The 18,100-nt window shown below is 40.5% G+C and overlaps 1 protein-coding gene across 1 annotated transcript in view; it reads left to right on the forward strand.

Moving 5' to 3' along the window:
- Positions 1–18,100, forward strand: part of gabbr2 (gamma-aminobutyric acid (GABA) B receptor, 2) — a 234,188-nt gene that overhangs the window by 62,551 nt on the left and 153,537 nt on the right. Inside the window, exon 2 of the mRNA XM_061253572.1 lies at positions 8,531–8,668. Coding sequence (XP_061109556.1) covers positions 8,594–8,668 — 75 coding nt within the window. The 5' untranslated portion in view covers positions 8,531–8,593. The remainder of the gene's footprint in view (positions 1–8,530; positions 8,669–18,100) is intronic.

The raw sequence follows: 18,100 nt of genomic DNA on the forward strand, positions 1-18,100 counted from the left end.
GTGTTTACACTATCCTGTTGTCCTGCATTCTGCTATCTCTTCGTATACCTGTTGGGAATACAAGCAATAACATAGGGACAGGGAACCGCAAGAGAAATGCGCCTGTTATTTCCAAGCGTTATATCTTAGGTCTGCAAAGATAATGGCTGTGTTCTGCAATGCATCACTGTGGCACTTAAGTAATTGCAGGCAATGGTATGGCCTACCTTTTCCACTGATTACCTTTCCATATATCTTTTTGAAGCTTTGCCAATCTGATGTGTTTATTGTGAACTGACCGCCTATTAAAAAAGGCTTTCCTGTCTGCAATGCTTTTTCAGGGACCACAGCCGAGCACCTGAGGCTTGAGGTTGCTTATTTGAGTGCAGTAATTTGACATTTCCTTCAGGCGTCTGGCACTGTTGCCGGCATCGCTACAAAGACATTTAATCACAGATAGCTTTCCCTGATTATCTTCTATTTCATCACAATGTCAGTTCTGGCCACCACGCGGTTAAAACACCCTTGAAAAAAAAAGAAAAATCTTGATAATAGTGTTCTTTTTCAAGTGCATTTTCTCAGAAGAGACAAGGAAGTCTCGAGTATCTCAAACGAATTCGCTTTAAAATGTCTGTTACGGCTGACAGACCGAAAGCCTCCTCTGAAGTCAACAGGGGCCGGGGGGCGAGGAGGGGGTGAGTCTCACTTCAGCCAAATAGGACTTGACAGTTACAGCCATTCTTGGAAACTATAGTAAAGACGTTAACTAGCTGCAGCTGTGATCGTAATTTCAATTTTCTTTCAACCGGCCCTTTTTCAAGCTCTGAGGGTACACTTGTCTCTGGTGTATAAAGCCTGTCAGGTTGTTCATCGGGAAGTTCAGGCCTTCAGGGTTCACACGCCCTCACCGTGGGTTAAGCAGGGGAGCAGGAGTTGTATTACATGGTGCGTAACAGCAAAGGACTCCCACTAGTGTACATTTGTTTATTTGGATCGTCGCGGTTGATCTAATGCATATAGCTTTCAGGTCGGCACTCAAGCGCTCTGCGAACTCATTCCATTAGCATAAAGGTGACGAGATATTTAAAATACAGTAAAATATAGGTCATGGGCTCCAGAATAATTGCGTGTGTAAGTGTGTTTAACATTTTATTTACTTTATTTATAAAAATACTAAAGAAACACATTACTAATATTACAACTGTTAAGTTGTCATCAGAATCAGCCCGATACTCCATCAAACTGGGTCTGGTGCTGCTTTTCAGCAGCATGAAATGCCTTTTAGCCTTGGGTCAGCAGTGTGGTCTTGTGGAGACCTCCAGCTGCTTCTCCACTGAGGACGCTTGGGATGAGGCCAGGAACAGAACAGGAAAGGAAACCTTATGCACCATATACCGGCCTGCCTCTCACTTTGGCCCACTCCCAAGTTGCGGACAGCAACAGGATTAAGTTTTTAATCTAATTGGTCCAAAATGCCTCCTAATTTCTTGAATTAGATTGGGTGGGGGGGGAAAAAAAAGACTTGTGCTGTTTAACGATACACTGTGTTCTGGTATTTTCTGTGTGCGCCGTTGGTTCGGTAGACATTTAGAGACCTTGCTTCACACATGCTGGGCTGGGATGCGTTTAGCTGCTGTGATCAGCAGACTCTTTATTTGATGACGCTGACTCTCTCTGAAAATATGCAGGTACTGTAGCTTTCTTTGAAGCGCCGGGAGTCAGTACTGCTGAGATTATGCCCGGCGAACAGCTGAACAGATCAAAGTTGGGGGAAATGTAGTCCAACATACTGTGAATTATCAGCAGCAATGTTATAACACAAGGTCTTAGGTATGGTTTTCTGTCAAAAACATGGGCTCTGCAGCATAACATTGTCGAGACCCTACTCAACTCCCTGAAGCACCTTAAAATCCAATACAAACACAATGCAACATAAACACAATCAATTATATGGATCTAATATGAATAATTGAAACTTTATTGCTATAATTTAATGCTGATATTTTAAAAAAAATGCATTTTGGAAGACATTTTGAGATGAATGAGTTTTTTTACTCAACTACTGTGGCCACATTAATCTAGTTTATGTGATTTACTTCCATGAATCTATGTATTTTAATAGACAGACTAGTATATACAGCCAGACATTTTGCACTGACAGGAAAATGGAGAGAGGATACAACCCATCAGATAAGCTTTTAACAAAGCTTATACTGATGGATTTGGAAAGATCTATTTGCATACAGGCCTAAATAGTTGTAATGTAGATGTCTTGGTCTTTTCTTATAGTACAAAACAAGAAATTTATGATTAGACCTTTTTTTTTTTTTTTTTTTTAATGGGCCATTTTTCCAATATGTTCACCCGTCCTTTTGGAATTTTACATGAACCATAAAATTGCATTATGTTCTCTTAAAACAAAATTTGAAATTCATTGCTTCAGTAAAATACACAGTAAATGGATTACAGTATATGAGAAAACAACACAATAAAATGTTGCAATGAACAACCACAATTAAACGGTATATTAAAACGTATACCGTTTCATTTGTTCCACGTTCTCAAGATCTGAACACATTCTAAAAACCTTTGGTTGTTTGACCCTCAGAACATTCTGGAAATTTAAGCAGGATGAAACGGAAGGCTGCCTTTCAAACAGCTCTTTCCTACACTGCTCCCTTTTCATCCATCTGCAGTCCAACTTGCATTAACCCTCCCATTGCTTCTGAATAGGTTTTGATTAATAGCTCTGTGAATGCAACGCCTAGTCACCGCTAAATATAGCTGTCAATGGCAGTCTGGCTTCTTCCCTCATTTATCGTTCAAAGTGTCAAGCAGGTTCCCATGGCAACCCGGCCAAGGCTTACAAGATACTGCGAGTGTGCTCATCGCTAAGAAAACGGCCGTGTGTGTCCGACCGTACTACCATTGATTGGCAAGATTAGCAGCATGGTATGGCTTTGAAATGATAAACGTACAGTACACTGTATCTGGGTAATACAAACCTGTATGCAAATGTGTACAAATGAATACACTCAGTAACCACTTTATTAGGTAGACATGTACTCCAGCTTGTTAATGCAAATATCTAACCAGGAACTCAATTCTTGCACACATGGTCAAGAGGTTCAGTTGTTGTTCAGGCCAAACATTAGAATGGGGAATGATACTAATAATAATAATAATAATAATGATAATAATAATAATAATGATAATAATAATAATAATAATAATAATAATTTGTTACTTAGCTGATGCTTTTATCCAAAGTGACTTACAGTTGACTAAGCAGGGAGCAATCTCCCCTGGAGCAATGTGGGGTTAAGGGCCTTGCTCAAAGACCCAACATCTGTATGGATCTTCTCATGGCTACACCGGGGTTTGAACCACAAACCTTACGGGTCCCAGTCATATCCCTTAGCCACTAGGCTACTGGGAAGAAATGTGATCTAAGGGACTTTGACTGTTGAATGATTGTCGGTGCACACACAACACACTGAACCTTGAAGTGGGATTTCATTTATTCATTTATGGTTTTTCGTCATGTCATCAGAACTAGAGATTATCAAGGAAGATTATGCCATTTCACGTTTTCAGTGTGAAATGGCATAGTTATTTGTGTCCCTCTGGTAGAATACAGTATGTGGAGCAACACTATTATAGAAATCGAAGAATAAACAATGTGTACTAGCATATGGACCAATGTAGTATATGGAGATTAAGGCTATAGGCTATAGCCATTTACGGCTGCATGAGGTCAAATATCACATTAGCCTTTCCCATGTTCCCCTACCCAGCATGTGCACTCAATATTAACATTAACATTTAGAAGCTTACCATGCAGTTACCTTGTAGTCTTTGTCCCCCCCAAACCCCCACACCACAACAATATTTATATATAAATATTGTGGTTGTAGCCAGTAGCACTGTTGCTTCACAGCAAGAAGTTCCTGGGTTCAAATCCCGGGTGGGGCCTTTCTGCGTGGAGATTTCATGTTCTTCCTTGTCCATCGGGTACTCTGGTTTCTTCCCACAGTCCAAAGACGTGCAGATTAGGTTAATTGGAGGGTCTGAATTGCATGAGTGTGTGAGTAAATGGTATGTGTGTGCCCTATGATGCATTAGCAGCCCGTCCAGGGGGTATTCCTGCCCCCAATGCATGCTGGGATAGGCTCCATCACCCCCCGCGACCCTGACCAGCAATAAGTGGGTTAGATAATAGATGGATGTATACGGCCCAGTAATTTCCGCAGTTGATTGAAAAAGTCATTTTTTCTCCTCAGTACACACTCACATGCAAAACTGTCATATGGAGAACTAATTCAAACCCCAATGAAGTTAACAAGGTCAAATCACAAGCGAAATTTCATTAAGTAGATGCCAAGACCACTCAGAGGCTGACCCGAACCGCCGCCCTGAAATGGAGTGCAAATAATGTGATATAAAGTGTTTACTGGAAGAGAATATCCTTACAAACTGTAAAAATCTGAGCAAAACCAGTTATCAGCTCATATGGAAATCAATAGACCTGCTCCACATTTTGCAGTGTTAAGAGCCAAGAGCGTTGCCATAGCAATCTGATGTCTCCACTCTGCTGCACGGCAGAATGGCCCTCTTGTCAAACATTGCAGGAGAAAGCTTCTTCTGAATTGTATATTCAAGGATGGCAAGCAAAGAAATACATTTTTTTTTTTTTATCAATCATATCAATTCTATGGGTTCTTCCATAGATATATCGATGATGAACTTGTAAGGATGTAGAATGATGTATGGGGAAGTATAGGGGCGTGTCTTCGGGGGTGCTGGGGTAGGCGTTGCCCACCCAGAGATAAGCCTTGCCCACCCAGTGGAATCTGCCCATCCAATGAAATCACCGTTATAGAAATTATTTTGAGCGTCCATAGTGTTCTGTAATTTTGTCATTGGTCATCAAAAAAATGCACTGCTTTCTTATTGGCCATTTTGAAGGTGTAGGCGTGCTTAGTCAGTGCTAGCTAGTCCCTGGAATTGACTTGTTGGGTATAACATAATTTTACAGAAGGCTAACACAATTAGTTTTATTTAGCTAGCTAGGTAAATATTTCAGCATGGATTGGTGGCTCATTAAAAAACAGCCACCCTCAACCCCAGTGCATGCTGCCTCCACTATCGACCCCAGCACATCTACCAACAGCGAGCAAGGCATTACTGCCTCAGTGTCAGGGGTAGTAATCTTCCATCCTCCACAAAATCCAGACACATCATTCTCCAGTTCTGCCTTGTCCGCTCCTGACTTAAATATGGTTAGCCCATCCCAGCCAATTTTAAATAGTAGTAGTAGTGGAAGCTGGTACCAGTCTCGGCCATGGCTAGAATATTCTGGTGTGATGCCTGCTTTTGCTTTGCCTGTTGCAAATTTGGTGTTTCAAATTCCGAACGAGAGGACATTCTCACAAAATGTGGATACGCTAATTGGAAGAGAGCGCTTGAATGAGACAGTGGTTTCCTTAACCATACCTCTAGTGTTCCTCACATCAGAGCAATGTCTGCATGGCAGGAATACCAGTGTTATTCAGAGACAAGTGAATGTATCGTGCAGCTTCTGGGTCAAACCCAGACGTAAAATAACAGGTACAATGTTAAAAGCATAGGTGAAGTCATTCAGTTTCTCAGTGTAAATGAGCTAGCTCTCTGTAGGCACCATCAGGGGGATAGGGATGAGGCAGGTCATTTAATTAGGCTGTTTGATTGCACCATTCAAAAAGAGCCCGAACGCTAAATACATATCAAATGTCATTAGAAATGAAATAATTGAAACCCTTACCAAAATGGTTTTAAAAGTTATCAGGGCCAAATATGGAAGCTGACTCTCCTGGACTTTGCATTAAAACTGATGGCACCAGGGACCGCTGTAACATTGAGAACTTATCAATAATAAGATTTGCCCACAAATCCATTCCACATTTATTTGGCTCGATTGACTTGAGTCAGCTTGATGTTGAATATGTTTGCAAACAAATTCTCTCTCATCTCTCTGACCTGGGATACAATGCTGACAATTTGGTGTCTTGGAGTTATGATGGTTCTTCAGTGATGAGTGAGGGGCAGTGTGCAGACTTTGCTGCAACAAAAAGTAGGCAAGGACATTCTGTGTGTGCACTGCTACAACCACCAACTCCACTTGGCAGTGGCACATGAGATGCAATCAGTACCTCTTGCAATTAAGTTATTTGAATGGTCTAATTAATTGAATACATTCTGTCGGACATATACTCCCACATTCAAAAAGCCTACTAGAGATTCGCTGGACCAGCTATCGTGATGTCACCTGGTCCATTGTTGACAATGAGGAAAGTCTTTTGTCTTTTTGAGGTAGCAGAGGATGACAGTGCTCCTTTTCATCTCAGTACAGAGGCGTGGTCTTTTGACACAGCTAAACGGACAGAACTAATTTCACATTGGCAAATCTCTCCTCCATGTGCATGGTGTGCTGAAGCCAGCCAGTTCAATTCTGCAGTCACAAACAGTGGATTTGTGCACCACTTCACTGGGGACATGAGATGTAACTCGTTCTGGGAGGAGCATTTCTCTCTGTGGAAATACCAATCATCCTAAGAGGAGAAAGACAGAGAACTCACAGCTTGACAATAGTGTTGTCAACTATTGGGCATGCTGACTATGATGGCCAAACTAGCACTCCAAATCAGTCTTTTAAAAGAGCTATGTTTAGCATTCCTGATAGAGCTATTGTGGAGATGGAGACAAGATTCTCTCAAAGAAATGTTGATTTAATGAGGGCCACATCATTTCACCTGCTAAAATCAGCATCTTTTCTTGACCACTCTCTCCTGAAGCCATTTCAGGTGCTTGCAGACACAGAGCGAAATAGTACGAGCTTGCACAATGAAATTGCTGTTGCGGAAGTAATGTTGCTCAAGAAACTGCCCACTGATGCAGACCTTTCTGCAGTATGCAAATGCAAAAGAGGCCTTCCCCATGTTGCATAGGCCGTATGACACAGCACTCATCATGGGTGTGACATCAGCTGCATGTGAAAGCTCTTTTTCTACCTTGTCCCACATTCTCACCCCTCTCCACAGGTCAATGCTGCATTCAAGGAAAAGAGATTTTGTCATTTTGGCACACGAGAAAACGATCACAAAAAAATCTGAACATCAATTTGTTTCTGATTTTGCCAAGGCCTTCGGATTGGTCCTGTAATTCATTTCCATATGCTGGAAAATGGCATCCTGGCTTCCCATAGAAATTACGGCATTGCGCTATATTTTTACTGTTCTAGCTCCCCCTTTGTCATCATATTTTATATGTGGTGATCCAATAATTTACTTAATATTATCTTAGAGCTGAACGCAGCATTTAGGAAGTAGCCTGTGTGATTGCACTCAGTAGGCAAACAGAACATCTGCTAATCACATTGGGCCTGGGCATCGTTGTATCCTAGGTAGAACTATCCTAGATCATCATACAAATGTTCATCATACAGGCACTGCTGCCTGACCCTTTGCATTCTATTCTATAGTCGCCTACTGAAGATCCAAACCAATGTTTTCCTCTCTCATCATAAAATCTAAATGTAAAATTTAATTATGTTTAATTATGTTTTTATTTTTCATGGGGTAATGGCCCCGGACCCCGCGGTAATTATACAATTACCTATCCTTTTTTAATATCCTTTTATTCCCTCATCCCCGCTCCCATTCTCAAACTTAAACTACGCCCTTGTTTACATACCATGTTTAGGAAAAGCAACGTTTCTGTTGTTGCCCACCTAAATAATTCAAATTCCCACCCAGAGATGACATCCCAGTAACACCTCCGCTACAGTGAAATAAAATGACAGCACTTTCCTGGCAACTATGCTGGCAGTAAATTTGTGTAAAATGCACTGTAAATTTTTTAAAGTGAGTATGTCGATCAAAATTTGCAATAACAGTAACAATCAGGAAATCATGGTCGTAAACTTGTAATTTATTGCCAGTGAAGTCGTTTACTGTAATTTTACAGCATTTTATTACAGTGTACCTATTACAATGAGATATACTGTACAGTATGTTGAACTTAAGGTATGTCTAGAGCAGGGGTGTCCAATCTTATCCAAAAAAGGCAGATGTAGGTACAGGTTTTGTTTTAGCCTATAATACCTGGTTCAAATTTATCCTTCAACTGTGGTCTTCAATCAAGTAATACCTAGAATCAAGTGTTTTTGTGCTGGGCTGAAAGACATGAACCCATATCAACACTTCACAGATAAGACTGGACACCCGTGATCTCGAGTGTAGATTAACCTGAATAAATTTTGATGTGCAAATTGACGGTATATTTGAAGGTATATTTTGAATGAAGTACAGGTTCATGCCAAGGTATACTCATAGTGAGCATTGATATCATATTGTTTACATCCACCATGCAATGATTATTCTTATTATGATCATCCTCAGGTTATAACAGTTAATGCAAGATGTATTTGGTTTCAGAAACAGGATTTTAAAGCAAAGCTCTCCTCTCTCTCCCTCCCTCCATTTCCTCCCTCTCTCCCTCTCTCTCCATACAGTGTGACAATGCCAAAGGACTGAGGGCTTTCTTCGATGCCATATGCTTCGGTCCGAAACACTTAATGATCTTCGGAGGTGTGTGCCCATCCGTAACATCCATCATCGCTGAGTCACTGGAGGGGTGGAACCTTGTGCAGGTAAGGACTACACTACCCACAATCCCCCTCCGCTCCCTTCCTCCACTATCACAGTCTCCTCTGAAGAAGCTACGCTGAGAATAGTGACAGCGCCGTCGGTAGCTGGCAGCCCGGAGCCGTAAGACGACACGTGCTCGAGAAACGGTCCAGATTCCTGGGAGACGTCCAGGTTTTCCCTCACGTGTTTCTCCCTGCCGCTGCTCGAGAGCCTCCCTCTCTCCCGCTCCAACCCGAGGGCCCGGGTACGTTCTGTTATCGGCTGCCGCATGAGCCGGCGCGTGCCGCTACGCTAGCGCCGCGCATCGCCGCGGGACCCAGCGCGGTCGCGGCCGCGTTCGCTCCACGTGCGCCGCCGCAGACAAAGGCTACGTCAGCCAGGGAATCTCTGCCACGAGTCCCCCCCCCCCCCCCCCCCCCCCCCGCGGCGCTGTGTTCTGTGAAAAGCTTCTCAGTCGGAGGCAGGCGGGAAGCTGACATTTCACAGCCGCTTCCGGAACAATCCGACAGGCGCGGAGCGCACCAGGAACGCCGTTACTTCGCGTTATGGTGCCGGCCCGTGTTGCGATCGGTGTTCCAGAAGTTTCTGATCCGACCCGCTCTGCTGTTTGTCCTATGACCTCGATATGCTCTTTTCTGTACGAGTTGTGTGATATAATAATGTCATGTGTGCGCCGGAGAGCTGGGATCATGTGACGGTTTATTAAGTAATTACCTACATTGGAGATGAATCGCTCACGCCACATGGGTGGCAGAAGCCTTGACCCGGAGACGAGTCTCTCATTAACCTCGGTCATAATGATATCTCAACGTGTGCCAAAATTCCTCAAATCCTTGCCCATTTTACAACCCAGGAGGAGCCTCAGATGAAGACTAATGTTTTTTTGTGCCGCTGTCAAGAAATTAGAGAAAATAAGGCTTTGTTCCAAATCAGTAGGCGTTCCATTATGCAATATTGTATATTTGTATATAGAAATTTTATATTTGACACCATTGCACTGAATAAAAGCCTCGACGAATCCTGAATTTCACTCACATAGAAATATGATTGACCCGGAAAGGCGGCTCTTTGCCCTATTGGATATCTTCTTTCAGAGATGTTCCGGAAATTACATACATGCATTACAGTTGTCATTTGACTCTCTCAAGCAGCAGTGCAGTGCTGTACTTTGTGTTGGAACAAAGCGGTGAATGATTTTATGCATTGACCTCATAAGCCGTTGGCTGTCGCATTCAGTCTGAACATTCAGTGTTCATATTCTATTAAACAATAAAAAGGAGACCGCATGTATCAAATTATCGATTTCAATTTAGTGTCTTACTGAGAAGTTACCTGTTAGAAAAAAGAAAAGTTCAATCACTATTTCACAGCTTATTTATGGACGATTTGACATGTAAGAGCTCAGAGTGAAGTTAGTTTATTACTTTCGATTAGTTAATTATACATTTTTTTTAAAGTTTGTTTTGAATTTTTTAATTTTATTTCTTTTGTTCTTTTGTGGCTGCAAAAATGAGTGAGTACAAAAATAATCATCATCCAGATTCTGTATTCTGCACAGATCCAGTTATTGTCCAAAAGCTGTGATGATAGTACGTTCTGGAATAATTATTTTACTGTCATAACAAATTAAGAAATTCAACAAGCACTGAAAAGTGTCATTTACAGCAATAATTACTACAGACTTTATTAAGACGGAGGGAAAACTCAAAGTAACATAGTTTTCAAGTATGATATATTTAGGTCAGCATAGTTTCAAATGTTTCATGTAGATAATGTCAGCTGATGATATATTATGAAATAATGTCCGTAAACATTACCCAGTATGCTTTGAAGTTCCCGGTTGCTTAACTGCGGTATATTGCTGTTAATGATGGCTTAGAAGAGCTCTGGTCCCAGTTATATTGAAGGCAGGGGACAAACAGAAAGAAGTATTAACATATAGTGCATTCAAATCTAGAAGTCGCTGCAACATGCAGTCACACATTATGCTATAAAATGGCACACAGCACATTAGCCATTACAGAACTGTTGCCAGGAGCAACCAAGAGCCTCCTTTGATAGTAAGCCAGAGAGAATGAGAGGGCCTTTTGCTAATTACGTGCTGATGTAACATTAACTATTTATGCCACTAAGCTAAAACAGATCTTTGCAATCCCATCTTAACCGGATAACAATCGGCCATTTTCAAGCCATAATTGCCAGATGTATTACAGTGCGCGCTCATATGTGATTTCATTTCATGTAATGGTGTGCAGCTAATGGAGAGCGGGGCGGCCATTTTGTCAGCAGAAGCCGCCTGGAAATGAAAGCAAACCACGGTGTGGTAAACGGCTCTTATGCAAGGGTTTATGGGATCTGTCAGGAAGCATCTCAAATAAATAAAGTATGAGCGAATGATAGCTGCTGTGGGTTCCACTTCCTGACTCCTGACCAACACGATCTTTTCAGATACAATCAACAACGCTGTCCTCTCACAAAGCACAGGGCGTGTCCACTTAATGGGCTGTGTTATTGGTATCAGGCTTTGATGAGTGGAAAACTGTCTGCAGAGAAGTGGTCCGGAAGTCAGCTTAGTTTTACTGTAGTTGGAGTGTTACTGCAAAGTCATACAGAATGTCCATGCCATCACTGTGTTATTCAGCATGTGATAATTTAACTGGAGTCGCAGTCACTGGATCACCCCTAGCGTAACCTTAATGAAACAATACTCTGTTCAAGCATTCAATAAATACAATTTTATTTGTTGAAATAGATTTTTAATTTCAAAGTGGTACAGAAATAACTGCACTTCTGTTTGCGCTGCAAGGCAATCAATATTAGGCATTCCCTTGTATAGATTTGTACCCATATGAACAAGTGATACATGTTCAAATGATAAATGCACACAAAATGTATTTCATTAGGTCAAAATATGTAATTTATTAAAATGCGTCAATTAGCCACCCACATGCCATTGAAACTAGAATACATAATGCATAAAGCAATGTATGGACATAACACTTTGCATTGAATAACTGACAAATCCTTGGCTGAAGTAGCTTCGTCTTTCTTTCCTCCTGATCTCATATCAAATCATTATTTTCATATGGACAGCATTGTTCTTAGTTCTTCTCAAAGTGTCAGAATAAGACTGCTGCCTGGACCGTACTCTTAATATCCTGAGACTCAGTATTTATACAGTACATGTTTTAGTGACAAAAAGGCAGATGCACTTTTCTGTAAAGGTCAGCAAATATAGTTTAATATGGTTAACTGTAAGTGTGCAGTAATCAAATCAGAACAGGAACCACTTTTATGTTTTACTGAATACAGCAGTTACCTTGTTTAATTGTAATACTGTATATTATACTAGTAAACTTACTAGTATTTTTGATAAAAGTCTGCATATTAGTGATTACACAGCAATATTTCATTAACCATGTCAAGGGTTTGGCTTACCATGTGTTGTCAATGGCTGACTCCTGTGAACCAATCAAACGTCACTGTTCCCTACAGCAAAACACTACGATAGGTTCAAAGCGGTGAGTTATTAAGAGCACATGTAACTCAACAGCCTGTAGCAGATTTTGGGTTGCCAGTGAGTCACTACATGGATGTTCTCTTACTTCTACACTTTCATGTTTGTTCTCTGCTCCCAGCTGTACTGTAGTGGCAGACTATACCAGCCTTCAAAATAAGTTTGTATTGTTATTATATTTGCCTGGCAGAAACAGAGTTTGCTCAGCAAACTGTGTCTTTGATATTGACATTTTCCCCCACAACAGGGGAGGGAGGCAGATATCCCGAATAGCTATTTAACTATATGGCAAACAAGCATAAGGGAAGAATGTCAACAATGTTGTTGAAACTCCCACCCATTATATGCAGAAAATGTTTTACTCCCATCCATGTGTAAGAAAATTCAGTATAACTTCAGCCTATCAAATAACTGACTATGTTAATGTTATTGATGGGACGACTAAAAAAGCATTTTTGCTAATGACATTACGTTTCCAACATGGATAATTTATTAGGCTTGCATAACACAAAAGCAATTTTTTTGGCCTGCGTAATGAAACTATCATTTTCAATATGCATGCAGAGTCAAAAACAGTTCTTGAGATTTTATGCTTTACAAAAATATATATATTTTGCGATGTCTGTCTAAATAGAAGATTTCCTTTGGAGGAGTTTCAAGGAATCTCTCGTCTCGAGTGAATATTTCTGAGGAAGACAGTGAAAACACCTTTGACAACACAATAGAGAGCATTTTCAGTGACATAACCCCATTTTATATCGGTGAGCATCTAAATACATTCTCAAAATATCTTATTATTATTCAGTATGCTTATAAATAAGGAGCCAGTCTGCTTTTGAATATTAAATAGCATGTGATATTATGGAATGTGTTTGACTTGTTGATGGGGGTTGGGTATTTGACAAGAACTTCAGTCAATGGATCTCAATGAATATATTAGTATACATGAAGGCATTATTGAACTTATTTTTTATGATCTTCTTGACCTGTTGCTGTCTGACGATAGCTGTAAGGAGAGGGAGTTTGGTATAGAGAGGTATGGGAGGGTAGGGGAGGGTGACAGGTGGGGGGAAGATAAAAAGTGTTGTATAGTTTAGTACTCACAATGCAGCATTTTACACCTCATAAGACCCATAATATAATTATATAATAATAATTTCCATGTGTCCTCTTGGAGTCTCTAAATGTCCTTTTTGGAAAGGTGCCTAAACATAGATTAGAAAAGAACAATGCAGAATACTCATTTTTGGTGATATTCTCCTCAAATTTGAAAGAGGATTCATCCAGTGTTGTGACTTGGCTCCATTGTGTTTCTAAGCGCCCAAGCCACAGCTACAATAATCTGTACCCAGTCAAAACAGAAAATTCTTGCAGTGAGAAAAAAACTTCCAATTTCACTGTGTTTGAGCCACTGTAACTTTGTTTCAGTTATATTTGGAGTAATTCCCAAAGGGCTAGCTTTCAGAAGAGACCAGGATTATGCCTGTAGTAAAAATGGTTCAAGAATAGTAACTATTTTATTTTGAGTAAGTCATTTTTAAGCTTGTTTTGAGAAAAAGGGGCGATACTTAAGGGGTTAAACTCAAGATCCAGCCTCATAAAACATTTGACCGTTAAGCAGGGTGATAAGAATACACTTTATTAAATGACACTTTTTCCGACCCTTTCTCTGACTTCAGAATGGATGTGTGAATCAATTCTCAGTTGGCTGCACACAAAGAACTTTGAAAAGCCCATTCTTTGCAAACAGGGAATTCATATAATTTTTGTAAAGCATATTCAGAAAAAAAAAAAACTGGGGAGTACAGTAATAATATATCAATTTAAATGGTGCTACGCCGGGGAAATGGTATTCTTTCCTGACTGAAGCTTTGAGGTGTTCAAAGCCAGAGCGCAGCATCTTGCTCTGGGCACTGCTAAGTGATCTGCGGATTTATGCAACAACTCATCCCCACCCAGCTCCGTTACACTGGGATTCTGACTCATCCCCTCTGGTACTGTAGTGGAGTGTTGGATCTACATTTGTTTCCCTCGTCTGTTCCCGGCATTTCAAATGGAGAAGTAGCACAGGAAATTGGTTAAAATGTCAACAGAACAAAGGAAGAAGAGAGGGTCAGTTAGCAAAACACTATTTGTTTGAGCCCTTTCCACTTTGCCCCCCTAGAGAGCAATTTCCACCTATTTTGTACTAGTCCTATGAAAGTGTCAATATCTCTTACAAGCATATCTCAGTAACTTAAATTAAAGAAAAGGTTTGTGCCATTCAGAAATCTGAGACAGAACAAATCTATATAAGGGCAAGTTCATACAGTGTGTACAAAAGTTACATTACAAAATTCTAAAACAAAAAATACAAAGCGACTTGTGTTTTAGCACTGAATATCTCCATTTCTAAGTCAAGGACCAACCCAGAACTACTTTATATTTGTGCACAAACTTTATTTGATATGATATCGATAAGCTTTCAAATTCCAAAACGTTTTCCCAAAAATGCACCCAGATGTCCCCAAATCTCTCCAAATACAAAACATCTGCATATATTTTTGTCCAGAATGAATGATCACATGAATGATCAGAAAAACATATTGTTCTATTAAAAAAGATTTTTCAAAACAAAATGTAAGATCAGAATTAGACCATCCTTTGTAAATATTTGTACAATATTGCAGTCATTTTATTGATACTCACATCTTCCAGATTTTCACAATGGATACCTTGCATTTTATGAAGGTCCTCCGATTAAAAAGAAAAAAGAAAGCCATCAAATTCCTCTGTTGGCGTAAAATATGAATTTCCTTACTATAAAAACTGTCTGTATACTTTGATATCACTTATTCTCCCTGTTCCTAGCAGCCATGATACATTATTAACGGGAAGACAGAGGCTGGACACAGTGTCCTCTCCAGCAGGTGTTACATAATGCAAGAACTACCTTTCTTCTTCAACAGTCTCACACAAAAGAAACAAATAACCAAACCCACGCTGTTGATGAAATGGCAACATGACCGTGTATGTTAATTAGAACGATCAATTCTGCATCGAGAAAATGGCCGCCGTCAGGTTGGGATGCCCTCATTCAGCTCAAATGTACCACAATGAGCCAGAATTGACTTTCTTAAAACTCCTCGCCAAAACTTTGATGAGAGCCGGTGGTAAAATCCAGTTTGAGACTTTTCCTCTTTGTGATTAAGACAGCTAATGGCAAACTGCAATTCTCCCACCGGTGCTCCTGTTGGATTTGCACATTCATGTCATTTGTTTTAGTGAGTGTGGGATTGATTCTTGACTAAAGGTACACTGTATAGGATTCCCATTATCCTGCCATGATGTACATTAGAGTGTGCTTTGATATGTTACAGTTATAAAGGAGCGGCATTCAGATCCACCAAATCTGAGTCAAATTGCTGCAAGAAACTCAATAGACCTCCAGTGGTTATGGTGCAATCTCCAAAGTTTCAGAAAAAGCATTGCAGTTAAAAAAACACATCCTATAATGGATGCCTTCAAGTTTACTACTTATCCAGTATACCTCTCCACAGCTGATTTCCAAAATTATAATTTGTCATTTAGCTGACACTTTTATCCAAAGCAACTTACTAGGCAGCCTTACTACTTAGATAGAAGGGGACAATCCCCCTTGGAGCAATGTGGGGGCCTTGTTCAAGGGCCCAACAGCTGTGTGGATCTTATTGTGGCTACACCAGGGTTATAACTGCCAACCCTCAGGGACCCTGTCATGTTCCTTCACCACTAGGCTACAGGCTGCCCGAAAAAGTGTGTGTTCTCTGTGGTCCATCCACCAGGAATTGTAAACAGCCTACTGACCCCTCCCCATTCAGATGCATTCTCAAGATCACAGACACAATCCCTGTAGAAATCAAGCCAAAATAAGTGTGCTGTGCTTTAAGAGCCATTTTCATTGCTGTCCTTGAGCTATCAAGACTGAAACAATAACAGTACATTGGCATAGCTGTACATACAATCATTCACTTTCAAAGTAAGAAGAAAAAGAACAGAAATTTCCATATTTTTAAGGAGCACTCTTCTGACCTTTTTTTTTAAACATTTTTTTATCCTTGACTGAATCTGACTTTTATTCTCTATTTTGGACTAGCTCTGTTCACAGGGCGTATCATGTGGCATAGTGTGGGCCTGTCATGAACTGCAGTTAACACTTACTTCATTCTACCGTATTTTTAAAAACTGCATACATTCATTAACTTTTGAAGCCCTCTGAATTGATATTTCTTCATTGATATTTCTTCTAAGCCACAATTTGGAGATAAATAAATAAGGTCCTTCCCATTGCTCAAGCACTGTAGGCTTCATATTCTTTTCTTTTTGGAAAGCGATGTTTTTCTCTCGATGCAATCCCACGGAGTGCTGCACTGCACTACTCAATAAAACATGCAGGCTGCTGTATTCTGCTGCACGGCTGACGTCAATTCCGTTCTTGTACCGTATCCATATTTCATGTTTTTCAAGTTTAAGGTGAAGTCACAGAACTGAATAGAGTGGAGAAAACAGTGTGTGCTTCAATCAACACTACCTAACACTGCATTGTGTGTGTGTGTGTGTGGTGCGCGGTAGGTATCTGCTGTGATGTGGCTACTAAATGACACATCTTTACACAGGATGGTTAAATTGACGCAGATCTATGTCTTCCTTGGTGTAACGCGTGGCAGAGTATCATAGTGCAAAGGCCACTCAAGACAATTCAAAACAGTGACCGATCGCCCTGCTGCCTAAGGAGGGTAAAGGGATCCCTTGGCATGAGTCAGGGAAGCACAGGCAGAACAGTGGGAATGGTGGTGATTCACACCCTGCCTTTTCTGCAATGAACCGGGGCACATATAACACGAGGCTTAGCATGTAGAGTCCTCTCTCAGCCCAATGGGATGGGCTACGACGTGTGGGATGGTGTGGAAAAAAGGAAACTGAAAGTAGTTCAACATCCTTAACCCTCTATGGGAGTAATTAGGAAATTGCACAAAAATCTGTGACTATTTATTCAAGTTCTATTTGGCCCAAGAAACAATTACCAGAAAAATAAAACCCCAAAAAAAAAACCTATTTCACATTTTCTTTTTGGTGCGCATAATTTTTGAATTACTTTGGCCCATTAGGGATATTTTCTCTCAAAAAAGCTGTGCTTTTATTGCCTTTAAAGTCATAAAGTAACACATTCAATGTTTTAATTGTTTTATATTATTATAACAGTATTACTTGTTTCAACACTTCATGTGACAACTTAAAATAGCAGAAATGTGAAGTTATTGAATTATTAAACATTATTAAACATTTGTCTCATTTATACAGTATAATTGTTCATATTTTATTTTTGTGGCCAGAAATTTAACTTTAATTTAATTTAGTATCATTCCCTTAACAGTAAACAGCTTGTGGACATATGGGGCCTGTTCCACAAAGCAGGATTAATGAGTTAACTGGATAACTACACTAAGTGAAACCTGGACCCTGCTCAAATCTGGAACATGGAGTAAAGCAAAAAACAGCTGTTCCGTGTTTTAATTTGTACGGTTATTAAACTAACTCCGTAATCCTGCTTTGTGGAACAGGCCTCTGGATATTCAAGAGATTAGCCAATCACCTTCCCCATTTATTTTGCACATGACTTGTCTGAGCAGAGCAGTCTTGATTCTTCAAGCGTCCATGTTTGCCTGCATAGGTCAGTGGGCGATCCCATCTCTCCTAACCTCCGGACGTGGTGCTGATGTCCTCTTCCGTTGCCTCCTCGTGTCGATCTCCCCGGAGATGGGTAGACCGCGTTCCACTCGATTGCCTGTGCCTTGTTTGCAAAGCATGTCTGCTACTGATGTCTCGAACTCTCTCAGACGGATTTCTCTTGGCTTTGCTAGACAAATGACAGTAGAGTAGTCGAGCATTTACAACAAGC

The sequence above is a fragment of the Conger conger genome, chromosome 9 (assembly GCF_963514075.1).
Source record: "Conger conger chromosome 9, fConCon1.1, whole genome shotgun sequence".
Classification (NCBI taxonomy): Eukaryota; Metazoa; Chordata; class Actinopteri; order Anguilliformes; family Congridae; genus Conger; species Conger conger.